At 37.0% G+C, this 20,043-nt stretch overlaps 1 protein-coding gene across 3 annotated transcripts in view; it reads left to right on the top strand.

Annotated features, from left to right (window-relative positions):
• Positions 1–19,661, top strand: part of LOC134618727 (metabotropic glutamate receptor 4-like) — a 188,561-nt gene extending 168,900 nt beyond the window's left edge. For 2 of the 3 annotated variants that reach the window (XM_063464272.1, XM_063464271.1), the window contains 4 exons: positions 6,513–6,649; positions 9,222–10,157; positions 14,804–15,050; positions 18,415–19,661. In XM_063464272.1, coding sequence (XP_063320342.1) covers positions 6,513–6,649; positions 9,222–10,157; positions 14,804–15,050; positions 18,415–18,464 — 1,370 coding nt within the window. In that variant the 3' untranslated portion in view covers positions 18,465–19,661. Of the gene's footprint in view, positions 1–6,512; positions 6,650–9,221; positions 10,158–14,803; positions 15,051–15,786; positions 15,833–18,414 lie in introns of all 3 variants that reach the window. The other variant, XM_063464273.1, reaches the window with a different exon arrangement.
• The last annotated feature ends 382 nt before the right edge of the window (positions 19,662–20,043 follow it).

The raw sequence follows: 20,043 nt of genomic DNA, 5'->3' as shown, positions 1-20,043 counted from the left end.
TCTCAACCTACTGCCTCCATAGTGTAGTGGTAAACATATTCATTTAACAAGTGAAGGGTTGCTGAATCAGTTATAGCCAGGGAAACAGCAGCTAATAAAGTAGCTTTTTCTCAAACTCAGAAGTTCAGCTTCTCTCTGTCTCTTTATAAAACTGTAATACTTCAACTTAGAGAAATACTGTTTACCACTAGCTGACCCAAGACAAAGAAATGGATTTCATCTGGTTTCAGCATGTGATTAAAACTGCCACTGTTATTTGCATAATTTCACAAAAGCCTGTACAATGACACTGTGAAGTAGAACTGACCTCACCGTATAAAAAAAGGTACATACATACACAGCATGGGCATGAAGATAATCTTCTAGTTTGCAAAGATTGAATAAACAACATATGAAAATTTGAGGTCTACCTTAGGTCAGTGTAAGTAGTTATAACAGCTTGAGTTAATTATATGACAAGAGAAGAGGGCCATGCAATCAAGCAGAATGCAACATGAGTGGTCTGACACAGTCTCAAACCTGCTCCACCCTCACAGATAATTATATAGTAATGGACACATTTATTTCTATGACAATTATAGAGTGGGATCTTTCGGTCAGGGATAATCATTCTACAGCTAAGTATGTGACAAGAATAATATACAGTAAATTACACAATTAAGAAAGTTGTCGATGAAGCAAAAGACATCTGCTCCACTTCTTTGGAATCCAGACGTCAGTTGCTAACGTATCTGTCTGGAGCTTGGCCAGTAGCTTCGATGAATCCTACTCTTAGTGTTTATAAGCGGGATGTTTTCAAACATAAAATGCTTACATCCAATTCACATAGACCTCTAGTGGCTGTAGGAATTACACAGTTCAGTTACACATTTCAATCACTTACAAATGAAGTAAACAACACTGCCGTGTCCTATAAATAATTCCTCTCAAGGGGTGGGGAATAAATACTCATTTTTTAAGTTAATGTGTTGGAAGAAGAAAAAATGAGCAAGCATAAATATCTGAACAGCACTGACAAGGACCTGATTCTAAAAGCTAGATAAAGATATTCTTGGGTTTTCCTTATCTTGGAAGTACCAAGTTTGGTAACTACCTTTAAAAATAAGTCCAACTGGCTACAGGGTCATGGGCACCCAAGATTCAATAAATGATAAAGGATGGAAAGGCTGGGACTATTGCACACCATAAAATTTTAATGAAAACCTTGGGAAAGAGATAGCTGTAGGATGCACTGCAAAAAAGGTAAGCTGACTGTGGCAGTGTGATGTTCTGGATAATCTCCTTCTGGTAAACTCTGGGTCCTGGCATGTGGCATGAGGCACGTGGATTATATAAATATTGTTGCCGACCACATATACCAAATCATTTTTACCTCAACCCCTTATTTATTTTCTCACCAATTGTCAGGAGCACCTGTGTCACATCAGCAAAATCACTTACTAGAGAATACACTCTCCACACACTTTATTATGTAGACTGTGTTAGCACCAGATTGGACTTCTTTTACCTTCAGAACTGCTTTAATTGTTCATGACATAGAGTCAAAATAGTGTGAAATTTTGTTCTATTTTGACACAATATTTTTCATATTTATGACATGAATTTACCATTCCACCTCACCCCAAAGGCGATTTGGTAACTAGAGACTTCACTGTCATGTTCAAGAAACCTGTTTAAGATGATTTGAGCTTTGTGACATGCACATTATCTTGCTGGAAAAGCCAGTCAGAAGATAGGTACACTGTGGTCATAAACATTGTCAGAAACAATACTCAGGGCTTTCTTTAATCTTTACTACTACTATTTTAGTACTAAAATGTGTTAAGAACATATAACACACAACATTCTACCAGAACCACCAAAACATACTGTTGATACAAAGTATGATGGATCCATGCTTTCACATTGTTTACACCCTACCATTCAAATGTTGCAGCAAAAACTGAAACTCATCAGTCAAGACAACAATTTTCCAATCTCCTGTTGCTGAACTCTGTTTCCTGTTCACAGCTGACATAAGTAACATCTAGTGTGGTCTTCTGCGGCTTTAATCCTTCAAGCTTTGATGTGTTGTGTGCTCAGAGATGCTCTTCCACCTATATTGATTGTAACAAGTAGTTATTTAAGTTCATTTTGTCTTCCTATCCTATCAGTTCAAAGCAGAAATCAGTGAGGTATTTCGCACAGAGAACTCCCAGATAATGGAAAATAGATAAAGGATGCCATGTATAGTAAACTAAAAACAATATACCACTGTAAACTGATAATGCAAATCAAAGTAAAGAAGAATCTAAGTTTAAAGGCATTCTCTTCTTCTCATTCTGTTCACATCTGGTGACAGCAGAACAATTACCTTTACTAGATGATTTTCAGACCATAATCTTTATTGTAGAATTTGTGCAGAAAGATCACAGTAGATGAGCATTTCCTGAAATACCCAGGCTGTGAGTCCATGCTCCAGTCAAAATAATCTTTCTTTCCAATTCTTATGATGAGTTTTAACTTCAGCAGTTCATTTTGAGCATGTCTAAATGCAATGAGCTGCTGCTATGCAATTGGGTTATTAGATATTTGCATTGACAAGCAGTTGGGTGGGTGCACTTAAGAAAGTGGCCGGCAAGTGTATTTTTGTCGTAGCTGCTCAATTGTTTCTGTGCTCTAAATGGTACAGTATTCCAGCCTTGCATTATTTGTGGCTTAATTTCAAGTGTATGACCTTTCGCTGTACCTGTCTCCTGATTTGCCAGATTCCCTTCCATGCATTATGTGATTTTTACCTAATAACTACATAGGTGTTCTCTGATGGCAGTTGCCTGTTTGTAATGGAATTTGCCATACTGCAAAATTGTTCAGGAATTGTTTCAGATAAATGAAAAAGAGTTCAAGGTGTTAACCTGGCCTCCAAATTCCCCAAAGAAAGGAATTAAAAATGTAAGTCCTTGGTTTTTTGTTTTTTTTCATTTCCTACAGACAAGCATTATTTGATTTTAACAACCTTTTCTTGACTCAACCAAGTACAAAGTAAGGATTTTAAACATAAAACACCCCCTTAGCCTCCTACTGTAAATACAGTAGCAAACAGCAGTTATAAAAGACCAACAATCTGCTCCATCTGTAAAACTGATGACAAAATTATGTGATATACCAGACAGGCATCCAACTGTCCAGCGATTAGTCAGGGCCTAAATTTTGTGTCTGTTTGACTTAAGCAAACATGAACTCAATCGTTCTTTTCAAGGATAGTAAAGTTTAACTTGACACTTGTGTTTGCAGCTTTCAGTTTTCATCTGTTATGGACACTGAAAGGAAACACTGCAGAACTCAGGAAATTCGTCTATGTCAAAAGTGTTTGTGAGTGTGCTTATTACTGTGCAAGGAGGTCAATCCATATTTGTGCAAAATTAAACAAATGGAATAGGTAAAGACATTGTTTAGATTTGTATCCAGGAGTCATCTTTGGTTAGTTCTAAAAGATCAATCCTCATAGCACCATAAAACTTTAATCAGCAATGCTATATGTATAGATGTGCAGTACAAAATTAGTGTTCTTCAAATCTTTATGCATTATTTTATTCATGGTTTTATGTTACTGGAAGGTTTGTCAGCACTGAAGCCATCGCATTTTCAACAGCAATGGCTAGAAAATCAATGCTTCACATTACCGGAATCCTGCCTAGCTCGCTTTGCTTTTAAGAGTCTTTCAGTTCACAGAATCGGAGACTAAAAGGTCTGAACAATGTCAGCATCCATATGATCCCTGTGTATTATGAGAATTTTCTATAGACATACATGCTGACTAAAGGATACCTGAAACATTACAAATATTGCACATGAAATTGATACTTTTTGATGCCTGATTAGTGAAATAAATTGATATTGGTTAGATTTAAGAAAAAGTCCAAATTTAATTTTGTTTAATACTATTTTCCATTTAGCTTTATAAAGTAAACCTTGCAGCCCATAAATCTGATAGTTAGTAATTAATATTAAATATGTCATAATTAGACATTTGTCTTTTGGTCTGGAATTTCAACATAGCTATTTATACGGTATGTTTTAAATTGTCGAAATAATTACTCTAAGTTCTGTTTCTTCGGATTTCCTGTGGTGGTGTGTCTATTAACAGCTCAGAGAGTGGGTCTCGGAAGAAAACCCAAAACCAGTGAATAGGCATTGCATTTAAACTGACACATAAGAGGATGGGAGGGCACAACAATCAGTGGAGGGTATTATTTACATGTCGGTGTTAAACAGAGACAATGGTATCAAGGGTATGGAAGTCAACAGTGGAGTAACAAAATCAAAGAAAGAAATAAATAACACAAAGGTGAAAAGGTCAAATCTTCATATACACTAGGGCCAAACAGCTACCTTCTGGTTACAGGTATTGCAACCAGGAACAACAGAATGTTAAAAGCAAAAGATTAAGAGAAGTGACTCTCTGTCGATATTCCTTACCAAAATGCTATTTGTTAGGAGGTTTAGTCGGTGCAAATAGGATTACGCAGAAGTCCATGAGTTTTTGGGAGGATTTTTTTACCACTGTCAGATAAAGCATGTCTCATATCTTCAGAGCGACATATCAAGTTAAAATACGAAAACTTGGGAAATTCTATATCTTTATATATTCCAGAAAATATCACAAACAGTAATATATTACTCTGAATCCAGGACTGACGTTCATGCGTGGTATGGGGGGAATTTTAAACTTCACTGATGTATGCTTAGACTGCTCATTTTTCTGTTTGTTTATTAGCCAGAATACACCAACACTACCATGACAAATTTCACAAAACATACTGTAGATGTGGAGCAAATCATATGTAGTGTTGATCTGGATCGTATTCTTAAAAATGTTCAAATATAACAAATTTAAGCTTGCAGTGTGTATATACCATAACGACAGATCTTAAGCAAAACACCAAACTGTGATGGTCTGATACTATTTGAAAGACTACATTATTCTTGAGCCCAGTGTCATAAAAGACAATAAAAGCTGAAGAGTAAATATTGAAAAGATGATCAGCAACACCTTGGGGCCCTAAATCTGGCAAATTGATTCGATAATAACCATGGAAAGGTGGTCTGGGAACTGTAGCGTCAGTTCTTGCAGTACAGAAAGCCATGCAACTGGATAGCAGTACTGTCCTTAGATTTTTTGTAATGGGATTTAAAAAAAGATGAAGCAAGAAATAAAGTTCATTAAGATGGCATCAACGACGCCAAGCATTTAAATGCCAAAAATGCAAACGTCATAGTGACACAACAAAAGAATATTGGAATGGTCAAATATTTGGATACAGCCCACGTTTCAACTGACCTCTTTTGAAATGAAGTAATGCAATGTGAGTACTTGTTAATCATGCCCATGCATTAATGTATTATCCATTTGATTTCCATGTTAGTAAGAAACTCTTAGACTCCAGTTCAGTTTCCTCAAAATGTAGATCTCCCAAGATGTGAAACTAATTGATTAAGGCAATCAAATTAGAGGAAATACACATCCCACTCAAATTTCTTCTATTGCTGAGGTGAGCAAGAAAATCTTCATAATTGCAATTACTGCCTGCTGTTGTCTCAGACATGCTCTCTGGATGATACACCAGGATGACACTAATGCAATTACATTCTATGGATTTTGATGAGACCTCTGACAAACACAAATCTGCACTGGTGGAGAGAATACATCTGGTCTAAAGGCTTGACTCACAGGTTTCCAAATCTGGCTTACAGGTTCAAACAACAATCAACAATCAATAGTGTGACCTATTAAAAAAGAACAAAACACTCAAATAAACAATTCCCTTTTTGGTTATCACAGAGGACAGTACAGTCAATACTTTTGGAACATGATAAACTCCCACTAGTGCTGGAAAACACTGTCAAGCGTCTGGATGATTTTTATGTTATATGTTAAAAAATTTCTGACTAGTGTCAGATTTCATTAAATGAGAAAAAACAAATATGATATACCAAACAGCCAGACTGAGATACCATTATTGGTTCATTCACAAGTGAGGTGGTGGGCTCTCATCACTAATTCTGTAAATCTTCAACTCCTTAAAACACAATTTTATAACAAGTTGAAGCTCAAGAGGGGATTGTAGGTTGGCTCGGAAAGAAAAGCAGGGACACGGGAGAGACCTCAAAGTGGTAATCAAAATCAGTGCTGTCATTCGTTAGCACTCTGAGTGGGGACCTAGTGGATAACACTCAATGGGGCAATAAGCAGAATGAAAGAGTGTGAAATGATATGGGAACATGAACAGACAGCAGCCCTGGCCCTTCTCAGAGGACCTGGAGAACATGCCTGTCAACATCTATTTTGCTGCTGTCATTAACACTATAGCAGCACAAAGTTGAAGTTCCCCTTGCAGCCTCATTTAATTTCAGGGCATGAAAATCAAACCTTGAATTTTTATGGCAATGTTCAACACTGGATTTCAGCTTTAACAGTATCCTCTTTAAAACAAAATAACTACACTGCTTTTTTTTGCCTTTATCTTCTTTAGGAATTGCTGGCACCCCTGTGGTCTTCAATGAGAATGGAGATGCTCCTGGTCGTTATGAAATCTACCAATACCAGATAACAAAAAACACCACAGAATACAAAATCATTGGTCACTGGACAGATCAACTCCACCTAGACGTATGTATTTTTAAACTGTTAGGTATGTCTGAAATATCGTATGCTTTCTTCTGATAAGATTTTGTGTGGTCATGTCCCAGTTAACTGATAACTAACTGAATTTTAACTGATTCAAAGAAGCAATATTTCAAATTTTCATTAATAATTGAACTTTTAAAAGTTCTACAAAGTATGAGTTAACATTAAAGTTCAACTTTTAAAGTTGAAGTTAAAAAACACATGGCTTTGAAACTATAATCACTTGTTTCAACTACCGGACAGACTGAGAAACTGAAAACAAATTCCACATTGTGAACACTGACTGTTTGCAAGTGCTTGCTGGCAGTTGACTTCAAAGTTATATGTGATATGCTAAAAACCTCCATATGATTGGTTTGGTTGATAGAAAATTGCCTTGGTCACCTGTAGTGTTCATGGAAGATGTCCACAAACACCCACCAACTACTTGCTAAACTGTACTGAAACTGTGGTGTGTAAGACACTTTTATGCTAACCGTATACCAAGTCACACTGCTGGTCCAAGCGACACCACAATGGCAGTGCACACCAACAGATGTGACATAATTTTTAGCTTTGAACAATCGTTCATTTCTCTATTTTTGTAACCTGGTGCGTTCAACCCAGCAGCAGCTGGGTTGAAAACACAAGTGTGCAATCACGTCTTTTTTTATTTTACCGCCATTTTAATAATATATTAGCACAGAACCTCAAAGATTATAGAGGTTATACACTGGAAGATGCTGCAACAGTTTGAAATCATGTGTCTTTGTGGAAAGCTTTAAAAAAATATCCCCACTCTGTTTTTCCAAATCTTTGCTTCTGGTTTCCCCGTATCAGCGCTGATGTGGCGGTATTGCCTGAATGGCAACATCTATCTTTCAGAAGAATACTGCAGTGGATACCTGCACCTTAAATGTGTCACCATATAGCAGTTTCACATGAAGCGACCACAAAATGGATGGTATACTGGTGCTTTAATTCAAACCAGAACCCATTAGCTTTCAAAGTAAAAGTTGCACCTTTTGAAATGTGTTGCTTTCGGCACCTTCAGAGTAAAAGTTGTGAATTTTATTTTGAAGGAAAGGAAAACGGCACTGGGTTTCTTTTTCAAAGTCTCCCTTTTTTGATTGCATCATACTTTTTAATTTTCACTACTATTCAGTGATCTGGGTCTCTTCAGTAGTTAGTGAATCTCTTCCATGCAAACTATAGGCGACTTCCAGAAGCAATCACAAGAAGGTTTTTTGGTGTCCTCTATGTGAAAAATTTCATCTGGCAATAGCCAGCAATCACTTCCCATCAACAGCGAATACCTACTGATGGAAAGTTTCTGTAGCTTGCTGACTGGTCTCTAGGCCTATGTGACTGGGGCCTTAACATAAATAACTAAAAACTAAACTAACTGTAAAATTTATAGTGTCATTTGGATTAAACCCACCCCAACAATGCTAAACCAGTCTCTAAACTTGTGGTCATTACATGTGACATTTACAGCAACAGAAAACCCATATGTAGTAAAGCTGAATTTATGCACTTCCTCATAACTTATCCCTAATATCCAAAACTATGCTAAATACATCTTGCTTTCATTCAACACAATGATGACTCAAATCTCAAGAATTTATAGAAACAGAGATGCTTTGGGTCAAAAGAGAGCATTATGCAGCATGACCACATTTACACTCAAAATCATGGCGATAGCAGTAGGTGTGTAATGGAGTAAACAACATTTTTACTCAACTATTTGCATCAACCTTATTTTGACATTTGCTGTCATTCTTTACACAATAATACCAATTTCCTTTTTAATGTATACATAGTGCACAGAATCTGCAGTGTCTGAATATTTAAGTATCAAAACTACTATATTTTAAATGCCAAACCCTCTGAGGAAAAACATGTATCCATCATGTTTTGCTATGAATGATTCATAAGTCTCCCTCTGTGTGTTCTTATTTTGTTTACATGCATACTGTAGATAGGATTTTGGATTATTAAACATCAAGAAGCTGAGTTATGGCAGTACACACAACACCAGCTCACCAACATCAGTAGCTGAGAGGTCTAAGAAGAATAAGAAATACCATAATTTTTGAAATGTCAGAACAATCATTTAACTATTTGGGTGTTTGAATTAAACCTTCCTGTCCATTTCCACACCCATTTAAGTTAATAAAACTTAACTTAAATGCAATGAAACCATGCTAATAACTATAAATAATAGTCTCAATGTAACTCATATATCATGTAGTAAGTGTCTTAATATCTTAATTATTTTATTAATAAATATTGTCAATATTCTTTCTATAATAACCATTTCAAGGTATTTTCAATTGTACTATAATGAATAACTGAAAATATTTACAATTATATGATTAAAATATAGGAAGATATAGTAAGTTATGTCAATAAAATACACAATACTCATGCATATTCTGCGTCTACCACATTTAAAAATCCAAGTATATAGATAGGAAATAGATAAAAAAAAAAAAACACACAAAAATGTGAAAAAATGTTTTGTGTAGACAGAGTTACTAAAGCTCTTTTTTTCTTTTACATTTCCATCTAGACTAATGACATGCAGTGGCCTGGTGAAACACAAGAAGTCCCTTCCTCTATATGCAGTCAACCCTGTCGTCCCGGGCAGCGCAAGAAGACAGTGAAGGGAATTCCTTGTTGTTGGCACTGCGAGAATTGTGATGGTTATCAGTATCAGGCAGACAATTACACCTGCAAGATGTGCCGCTTTGATTTGCGTCCCAATGACAACCACACTGGCTGCGTTCCCATTCCCATTGTCAAGCTAGAGTGGAGCTCACCATGGGCCGTGATACCAGTCCTCATTGCAGTCTTGGGGATTATGGCCACTCTGTTAGTGGTTGTAACCTTTGTGCGTTACAATGATACACCAATTGTTAAGGCATCTGGTCGAGAACTTAGCTATGTGTTGCTGACAGGTATCTTTCTGTGCTATGCTACAACATTCCTTATGATCTCTGCTCCCGATGTGGTCGTATGCTCACTGCGAAGGATTTTCCTTGGTCTGGGTATGAGTATAAGCTATGCAGCACTGCTTACCAAGACAAATAGGATCTACAGGATTTTTGAGCAGGGCAAGATGTCGGTCAGTGCCCCTCGATTTATCTCCCCAGCCTCGCAGTTAGTTATCACATTTAGTCTGATATCAGTGCAGCTCCTTGGAGTGTGCATCTGGTTTGGTGTTGACCCATCACAAGCCATCATAGACTATGAAGACCAGCGCACAGCAAATCCCGACATGGCCCGTGGCGTTTTGAAATGTGATATATCAGACCTGTCTCTCATCTGTCTGCTGGGTTATAGCATGCTTCTGATGGTCACCTGCACAGTTTACGCCATCAAGACTAGAGGGGTTCCAGAGACATTCAACGAGGCCAAGCCTATCGGCTTCACAATGTACACCACCTGCATTGTGTGGCTTGCCTTTATCCCTATCTTCTTCGGGACCTCACAATCGGCGGAAAAGGTAAATTTAAAATTTGTTAGAAGTGTAAGGTCACAAATTGAATTTGTCCCAGTTGTGTAACTGGTTTAGAATGGTATGAGCCAATGCAGTCTGTATGCTTTCAACAGCAGTTCTCTATTTAAGACTACAATAGTCTAGTGAATTCACTTGTGCATGTTCACGTGTCAGTTTTCCATTTGTAGTTCTTTTATATTTCCTGTGCTATTTATTATGAAGAAAATGGCCACTCAAACTGTTTGTTGTAAAGCATCAGCTCCTTGTGTCTGTATATGTGGAGCTATTCATCATGAGCTGATGGGCTTTGTGCTCCACTGTGGGATTACAAGGCTTTTAAAGTGGGCTTGTGAGAATAATTCATTCACCTCAAGTTTGCTTGGATATGTTTTCTTTAATTGTCTTTCTATGTGTGTTTGACTACTCAGTATTTGCACCCAGTGAAGCTGAATCAATCACTGCACATTCATGCACACAGAAATAGATAACACATGTTTGAGAAGTAGCATAAAATTACTGTGGCTGTTGATGTTGCTTGTCAGTTGAAAGTGAATCGCAAATTAGCTCTTACAAGTGCTAATTTTGAGGTTGCACAGCGCAGATGTACATCTAAAAAGCAGAGAGTGGAAAAGTCAAACCACCAATTGCAACAGAAGCCTCAATATGGGAGTACTATAGCAATAATAGCAGCCTTTGGATTGTTAATATCATAAAAGTGATAGGTGGGGATAAATTTGCATGAACACTGGCTACCAATATTCTGATGGTAACATCTGGAGTTTTTTGGAAAAAGAAAGCTCCTTAGTTTGAAAAAAAGAAATATATGGTTGTCTTACAATGGATAGCAGTTTTTTTGTGAGCATGCTTGCTGCCATTTGCTATGGTAATTCATGAACGTAAACACAGCCGCTGATGAGGCAGCCCAGGTGAAAATCATTTCTGGCCTTCATCTGTATGTCCAACAGTGAAAAGCAGGTGGATGAAATGATAGCAGAAATTATTCTCTGTATTACGGGGTTTTCATTTAATTGAACTGGAACATATACAAATCAAAGGCATGTTCTAAGACTGAAGGTCATATTGATTTACACCGCAAGCTAAATCTTTGGACAGTCTAACAGTAAAAAAACAAAACAAAAAAAGCATCACAAACTATGACAACTGATGAAAAAGGCCCTTCACATACATTGTTGTATTCGCCAGCCATTCACTTTAACAGTGATCAACAGATGAACTGTGTTTTATTTATTCAGCGAATATTATTCTAATTACACCCATTATATATAAATTTATAACTGATTGTCACTTTGCATAAATACATTATCAGCTGTAGCTTCACCCTACAATTTTTTATATTATGTAATAGGAAGATTTGTTGAATAATGCTGCTCTTAATTTCATTATTTTTAAATGAATACAAGGAGAGAGCCACATAAAGTGCCTTAGTAACAGCACAGTTATCTCTAAGGAAGAGATATAACAATTTTTTGCAGCTGAAATCTTAACTTGTCACAGTTTAGATGTGTTAATGATCACTGCATTGGACTTAGGTGGTATAATTCCACTGAAAGTGCTTATGCTGGCTCTTTACACTGAACTAAGCCATCTTTATTACACCTATGCTTTTCCTACTGAGATTCAAACTTACGTCAAAAAGTCTGCCATGAAACAAGTCTGTTCCTTTCATTATGTGTCAGTATGTATTTTCCCTATTCATGAGAGAAGAGGCTTGCCATCCAGCTTTGTCCTGGTGTAGCTGCTACTACCGGCAGACAATGGAGCCCTCAAAGCTGTCGCTGGATGGCCCTGTCATAAAAGAATGAGTATTAGACCAGACATATTAAAACATTAAAGTTAGAATATGGTTTGGGATGAAAAAGCCATAGAGCTGCAATTTTTAAAGTGCTGTCTGTGGAATAAAGTCCACTAGTCTTGCATCAACACAGAAGAAATGTTTAACAAATATAACCAACAAATAAGTCAGACAGACGTAAGTCAGTTGAGTCCAAAGTTGTGAAAACCCAGGGATGTTTCAAATTACACAGTTTCTCAGCCAAAATTCTGGAAGTCTACTGATTAAGAGCATTTTTAAAGAAGTTAAAAGCTTCTTTAGGCTGCTCCGTTATTCACAAGAAGTCACCACAGCAGATGGATGGCCTATCTGAAGTAGTAGCAGTGGGTATTGTCTGTGTATTTAATCTGGAGAGTTTTTTGTTAAAAACCATTTTAGTTGATTTCACAAAAGTCTAGAAAAATAAATATATAACTAAACCAAAAAGGCTGAACACTTTACCAAGGCTTGGCAACTTTGTGGGAGTGTGATCCAGTGATTGTGTTCACATGGGTCACAAATAGGTAGGGTTACCTCTGGACAAGGAATGCATAAAAACAAAAGGAGCAATCTGACTTCAATGAAAGTTCATAATGCTTTCTATGTCTGGTCCTGTTCTTTCACTGTGCCAATGGTGAAGATTGGTAACCATTTCGGCACGTCAGGGAAAATTTATGTCATAAAGGCTGATAGAAGTGGACAAGGGTCTTGGCTGCCCTCACAGAGTAACTCCACTCTGTACTCTAGAGGGCTAGCAATATTGTTCCAAACTCACCCTAGGCCATGTGTAATCTTCTCAGGAGATTACAACACTCCCCCTCTATCACCAGGGAATGCTCGTGTGCTGTTTGCAGTATGATGGAGCACAAAGCTCTATCACCTCCATCTTCCACTGACATCTTTTTTTCTCTAAACTGACATGGCTTTAGGCAGCTTAATTTCAACAGAGCTTCTCTACATTTTGTTTTTACATCAACATGACATGGCATTGCCTTTCCACTTGAACTAACTGAATACTCTACAATATAATACCTATAAAATCCAAACAAAACACTCATTGATGCTACACAAACCACCTTGTAACTTCCAATGTTATTTTTGTCTTGTGCTACAACACTGACATCTAGTTGTACTGATGGCCATTGGACTAGTTAAAATTCTGTAAGAGAAAGGTTGTGAGCAGAAGAACTGGATGAGTGTAAAGCCCTTTGACACAACTCTGATGACTAGACAACTGGGTCTCTCAAGGGTTTTCAGGGTGTGAAAACCATTTTTTTTAGCAACCATATGGTTTGAGGTTTATGGAGATGAAATAAATTGCAAGGGCAGTCCAGATTTTCAGAGTAATTTTCTTTTCCTGAAAAAACCATACAAAGAGAGCGACATTAAGCAATGCGCCAAGCAAAGAGAACACTACACAGGGGTGGCTGTAGCCCACAGAACAACACCCTAAAATCTCTGAGCCACCTCTTTTCTTGGTTTACTACATTATTAAATTGATATTAATAACATTTACACAATATATTAATATAATCTAATACAAGTACAGAACAAATAACATAAGAATAACTAAAAAAGAATAACACCAAAACCCCTACAATAAAAAAAAAGAAGTGTGATTCATTCAGGCCCCACATCACAAACTTACAGAGCTTAAAGACTGCTACTAATGTCTTAGTGCCAGATACCACGGGACATTTTCAGGGGTCTTGTGGACTATGCCTCAATTGTTCAGTTATTTTGGCAGCATGAGAGGGATCTAGTGGATATAAGGCCAGAGGTTTTAATGTTATGGCTGATTGGAGAATGTCACAACTGTATGTTGGGAAACATCATCTATAACTGTTGACAAGAGCCCTTTTGGCTATTCCCATGTCAAACAGCTCAGTCATTTGTGATGTCTGCAAATGTAATGTCAAACAAAACCTTGGGCAAATCTCTTTGAAGGATGTTTCTCAGCTGTGTTTCACTGTACACTTACTGCCTTGTGTTCATCAACTTTAGAGAGGCAAAGTAAGCTGTTCTCTACTTCCCCTTTATTCAATTAAGCTTTTCACACAATGATATTGGGAAAAAGATGAAGTGGGATCACAGTTTCTTTGTTAAATTCATGAAACTAACATTTAAATTGAGGACACTGTATTTTCATATTTTTCACTGGTTTTGCACCTTAAACAGAAATGTAAAGCATTTCATAAAAATGAATCAATGCCAAATGTTGTCTACCTACTAACCTCTGCCCTGACTCGTCGCATTCTCTACAGTAACAAATTAGAGATGTACTGTGTATGAGTTCTAGGGTGATTATCATAAATGAAAAATTTATGATATAGGCCTTTTTATTATGCTGTAGGATGTTTCTTTCCACTCCCCAGTTGTTGCCTATAGCGATGTATCTGCTACCCAGCTGTGAGTAGCAGCTGTCACTGGCTTCAGAAAACACACAATGATGTTGTCTAAAACCTCAGGGTAAAAACATCTATGCATCAGGGGGGCTTTTTTTTATATGCATATCATAAAATAAACAAACCCTGAAATGACGGTAGAAGTCAGGAGTCACCAGTTTACATAAACGTTCCTGTGTTCCATCACATAGTTACAATTTGCTATATAAGATGTGAAACATAGAAATATCATCCACTAAACTTCCTTTTAGCTAAAGGAGAGTGACTTCATTCTGTAGCTTGAACTGGGAAGGCTCTGAGCAACACTCGGTCTTCTTATGTACGCAGTTTAATTTGAGACTATCGCGTTTCTTTCCATGACACAGTGCTTCCAAAAAAATTATTATTTTGTCTCTGTTATCTCTTTTATAATACAGATGTACATCCAGACTACAACCCTAACCATCTCTATAAGCCTCAGTGCATCGGTCTCTCTGGGTATGCTCTACATGCCCAAAGTCTACGTGGTTCTTTTCCATCCAGAGCAGAACGTACCCAAGCGCAAACGCAGCCTAAAGGCTGTGGTCACTGCAGCCACCATGTCCAACAAGTTCAACCCTAAAGGTGGCCTGAGGCCCAACGGAGAGGCCAAATCTGAACTTTGTGAAAGTCTTGAAACACAAGGTTGGTATCACACGATGACATCCATCCATGCAACAAAGGAAAGACAGGTCAACCAGCATCTGTTAATGCACACTGTATGCAGAAAATAATGAACTCCTTTTAAGTGAAGATTAAATTTTTCTTTAACAGTTGACAAACAGAACGATGGGAATAATTAGAAGTGATAGGGGTTGTGTCACATTAGCTTCTCACTTGCACATAAGTGAAGTAGTAGTTAAGTGTTCCCTTCAAAAAAGACTGGAAGTTAATTTTCTATATTTGAAGGATTATTTTTTAATTTTATAGTATGCAATAGCAAAATAGTTTAATTTTCAAAAACTATATTGATACTGGATTTGCCATTCAGAAGGTGTGGCAGGGGGCCCATACTATTCTGAAAGGGATAAAAGCAAGGATAGCTCAGTGTTGGAGATGAGGATATTTCAATCACCAAGACAAATGGTATGAACAGGCAGTGCCTGTGTGGGGGCAGGCATAAATCCAGTCAAGCACCCCCACATGTTGTGATTACTTAAGGTACTGATTTTTTACTCTGACAAGCTGAACAATATACCATGATATATATCTGGACTAAAAAAAAAGACAACTTACACTTCCATGTATGTTTTCTTCCTATCTTGAAAGGGAATTGTTACAGTATATCTTATCCAATTACAGAGCCCATTTATAGGTGCTGAGACTTAACCTCTGGTTTAAACTGTGAATCTAACAACTGCTCTTTGTGCTTATGTGTCAGATTGTGTTGAGGGAGGGGAGCCTTGTGAGGGACTTTAGACTCTCAGGTAACCTGATTAGAAAATAACTTTGCTCTTCTGTCATCCGTGAGCACTTTTTCCTGTTAATTTCTGCTAATGTTCACCACAACACCTGTGCCTGCCTACACAATGCAAAAAAGCATCCCTGCTAAAACTCAGCACCCTGAATGACATAAAGCATTAATCACACACTCACAAATCCACCCTGGACCAAGGGATATTAACTTGGATAAACAATATTGGTGTGTGGTGCTGTAAAATGGCCAATCAGCATGGTAAAGCCTGTTAATGTGAGAAGATGACAACCCTCTGCCGGAGAGGAGACAAGCGATAGCCATGTGTCCCCTGTAATTTGTTTCCCTGTTGACAAAAGAAGGAATTTGTGGTAATGGGACAACAACAACAATAAGAGTGAACAGGAAAAGACAGATGGGTCTGCCAGCTCCAATTCTTTCTGGACCATCTATTCTTTATCTTGGCCTCGCAGCACATAAATATTCAAATAAGGTTCATTTATCAATGCTTTTCTTGGAAGATATGCTTTGGATGAAATGGCAAGAATACCGCCCCCATTCACCCACCCAGTATGGCCCTGACAAATATACCAGAAGCGTTTACCATTGCACATCTCTCCTCTGCAGCACTTTTGCCCCTACTCTGGCTTTCAGCCGTCTTCTGATTGGATTCATCCCTTCTGACATATTCAATCAGCCAAGGCTGCTGTAGGCAGATTGGTAGTGTGATTACCACCACCGAGCATGCTCGCTGAGGACAGTTTTACTTTTAAAAATTACACATACACTCACATTTGCACAGACATATGTGTGCAGACAAGCATGACTGCACACATACTCATAGGTACTGTATGTATGACAGTCACATTTGACCAGTAGTTTGGGTTTGTTATGATTGCTGTGGTCTGCCCTCTGGTCATCTGACTTATGTGCTTTATTCACAGCTCACAAATTTCCACAAACAATGAAAAGAATGCTAAAGAATAATTAGAACCATTATCAAACTTTGATAGCAAAAGCTATACGGCCGGGACAGATCACATATTGCCTTAATTGTATTTTACATGTAACACACCACAGTTAAGAATGGTAATACATTGACTGCTGCATGCTTTGCTTGATGCACATAGAAACCACAGGTCGTTGCATGCACTAAAATACTTGCATTTGAATGGTTACTCCCATATTTTATGCTACTGCTGTGAACTGCTTGGTAGTTCAGTAGTTTGTATTTTGGAATTGCAATTTAATAGTATAATCTAAAAAAATAGAGAGTTTTCCTGATTTTACTATGCTGTAGAACCAGGTACATATGAGTGCAAAACTCAAGTGACTCTGAATAATTTTGCATTGCTGTCAAATCTTATGATACTATGTTTTTAAAATGTCTGCAATATTACCAGACAGACTTATCTCATGGGAAGACAAGAGGAAAACATGGAAATATGATGCATCTGTATGTATACACAGGCAGGAATTGTTACATTTTTATTTACTGTCAGCGTTGGAAGATGGTTTTATACTGGCACCACAGATGTTTTCGTGACTCCTCAAGGCACCCATGCCAAACTAACAACAAAGCATTGAAAAAAAAGAAAAAAAAAGAGCTGCTGTAGTATTTTAACCCAAATTCTAACAAAGCAGTTTTCCTGCCTAAACCAAGATGAGTATTTGTGGTGGTCAATAAAGCACATGGCATCAAAAGTGAACAATGAAAGAGTAATATGACATACCAATACCAATGTAATACCAATGAAAATCACAGATTCCATGATGCATTCAAACTACAGTGTCTGCTATGTTGAGAAAGGTGACATGATAAACTCTGTTGAAAGAAATGATAATACAAATTAATACATTAAATGAATACTGTTACCACCAAAATAAATAATATACCTGTAAAATGTGAGGATAATTCCATTTCACGTCATATGTACATTATATATTTTTTGGATTTTTAGACTAGATCTAATAATGTCATTTGGAGGTTTAAAGGATTTTAGATGAGGATTCCTTTTACATTTAACAGATATTACTTTTTAATATAAAAGTAATTTTACTAAATATTTTCAAACTATTATTATTTTAATAAAAACAATCAAAAGATTAACAGTAACTAATCATTTGGATAACTGAACCCAAACGCTATATACGCCATAAGAAAATGAACAGAACCTCTTCTTTAGAAACCAGCACATCCTCCATAAACAAGGGAACATTTATTACCATCCAAAAAAGAAGAAACGGACAGCTAGTTAGATAAAAACAAGCTGTTCCTCTTTTATCATACTTTTATGATATATATTTATGTTGGTTGCAGCTTTTATTAGATGGGCTGTGATTACAGATATTGTTGAATTTGTGCATTTTACACACCACTAACAGTTTATTTTGTATCTTAGACATGAGCATGCGAGACATTAAGATAATTTAACATTAGCATCAAGCTATTAAAATTAGTTTCACTTGTGCTTGTTTACTTGAGTCATTCATAAAGAGAACTTGACAAAAATCAGAATTCCAACACTATGATTGCCTATTTGAATCTCACCCATTGCATTTTTAACCCTTCTTTCTTCTTCCCTATTATTACAGTGTTGGCCTCAAAGCAGACATACATAAGCTACAGTAACCATGCCATCTAAGACCGAGATGAGCCGTGGAAGAGGAGAAAAGGCCTGCCTGAGGAAAAATCACCTGATTCTGGGGGCATATTGGGGATACACTGGAGAACTTTCAAGCTGCTACATCAGAGGATTGGGGTGGAAAGATGGGAATTTGTCACTCCAAAGGATGTCATATTTTTTTTATGGAATCATGTAAAGGCTTGGATGCAAATTTTATGATAAATTAGTAGCTTGTAGGAGTGAGAGAAGAGATGTAAGGGAGCTTGGACAGTTAATTTTCCTCTTCCCACCCTGAGCATTGATCAGTGACGTTTCCAGATGCAGGCTGAATGAACCACCTGGAGCCTACAGATTTTTTTTTTTTTTCTGAAGTGTATAGAGCACAAGTTCAGTTCTCTCTGATACTGAATTGTTTGTCTCATTTCAGTAAAAACAGGGGAAAGCATTCTGTTTTTATCAAATGCAGCTGATGAAATGAAGTGGTGTAAAAATATAATAGTTATTTTTGGTTACAGGTGTATTTGGAGTTGAAAGCTGCAGTACTCTTCAGACTGTACATGCCTTACGACAGTACACTCAGTATTCCTACATGAACTAAATATATCTGAAACACATGAAAATAAAGCAGTGGGTCTCCCCAGTAGTTTTTTTTTTTTAACTGTTTCATAATAATGAGGACACCACCATTTTGGCAATCCTAGTGTACAGTCCCAGAGCATGCTTATGGGAGCATCACGTGTACTGTGCTGTGTTGTCAACGTCTATGGAATGCAACATTTGTCATCGTTGTCATTCACAGTGGAGATGTCATTTTTGGGGTATCCCTCTGCTGAACGAAAAGAAATCAAACAAACCAAACACAAATTGCCATGCAATAGCTCTATGGTTGACATCACATTCCATAAATGTCAGTCAGGACTTGGACACTTGACTGTAAACATCTGAGATTAAGGGGCTCTTATTTATCATGCACCTATTGAAGCCTTTTGAAAGACTGTCAAAATTTCACTTGCAGCGTTAAAAGTAATTGACAAATTTAGCCTAAAAGAGTCTTGATTAAAATTCAATAAGATTGTAAGACTTGTAATTAAGACTGTATACTCTGTACCTTAATGCAGGGTATTGTGATATAGTAGATTTTTAAAGAAAAAAAGACAACAACAAGCTGTTGTCATGCCAGACATATTGTTATTAAAGCCTGACAACATATGATAAATGGGATACAAGAAATGCATTGCAAGACTAATCTGTGTCCTTGCAAAAGATTTTTATGGAAAAAATCCATTCCTCTTCTGGGTCTTGGATTTTAAGCCTGAAGTGGAAATGATAAATGATATTTTTTAAAATAATTTTTTTGATTTAAAACAAGGCTCAAGTAGCTAGCCAGCGTTAATACCGATTTTGAAAAGGTATTGACTTAGTTCAGACAACTGGTCAAAAAGTTCAAACATAATTAGCAATATGATATATTGTTTCAACATATACTGTAACAATTCAGTCCATTGTCTGATTATTATATATCAATAAAAGATACAGCCATGCTGTACTAAGTAGTAGCAAGTTCACCTTCCACTTGGCAGCTATGTTAATTATTACT

This window comes from Pelmatolapia mariae, linkage group LG20, assembly GCF_036321145.2.
Source record: "Pelmatolapia mariae isolate MD_Pm_ZW linkage group LG20, Pm_UMD_F_2, whole genome shotgun sequence".
Taxonomy (NCBI): domain Eukaryota; kingdom Metazoa; phylum Chordata; class Actinopteri; order Cichliformes; family Cichlidae; genus Pelmatolapia; species Pelmatolapia mariae.
This window is presented reverse-complemented; position numbering and strand designations above follow the sequence as displayed.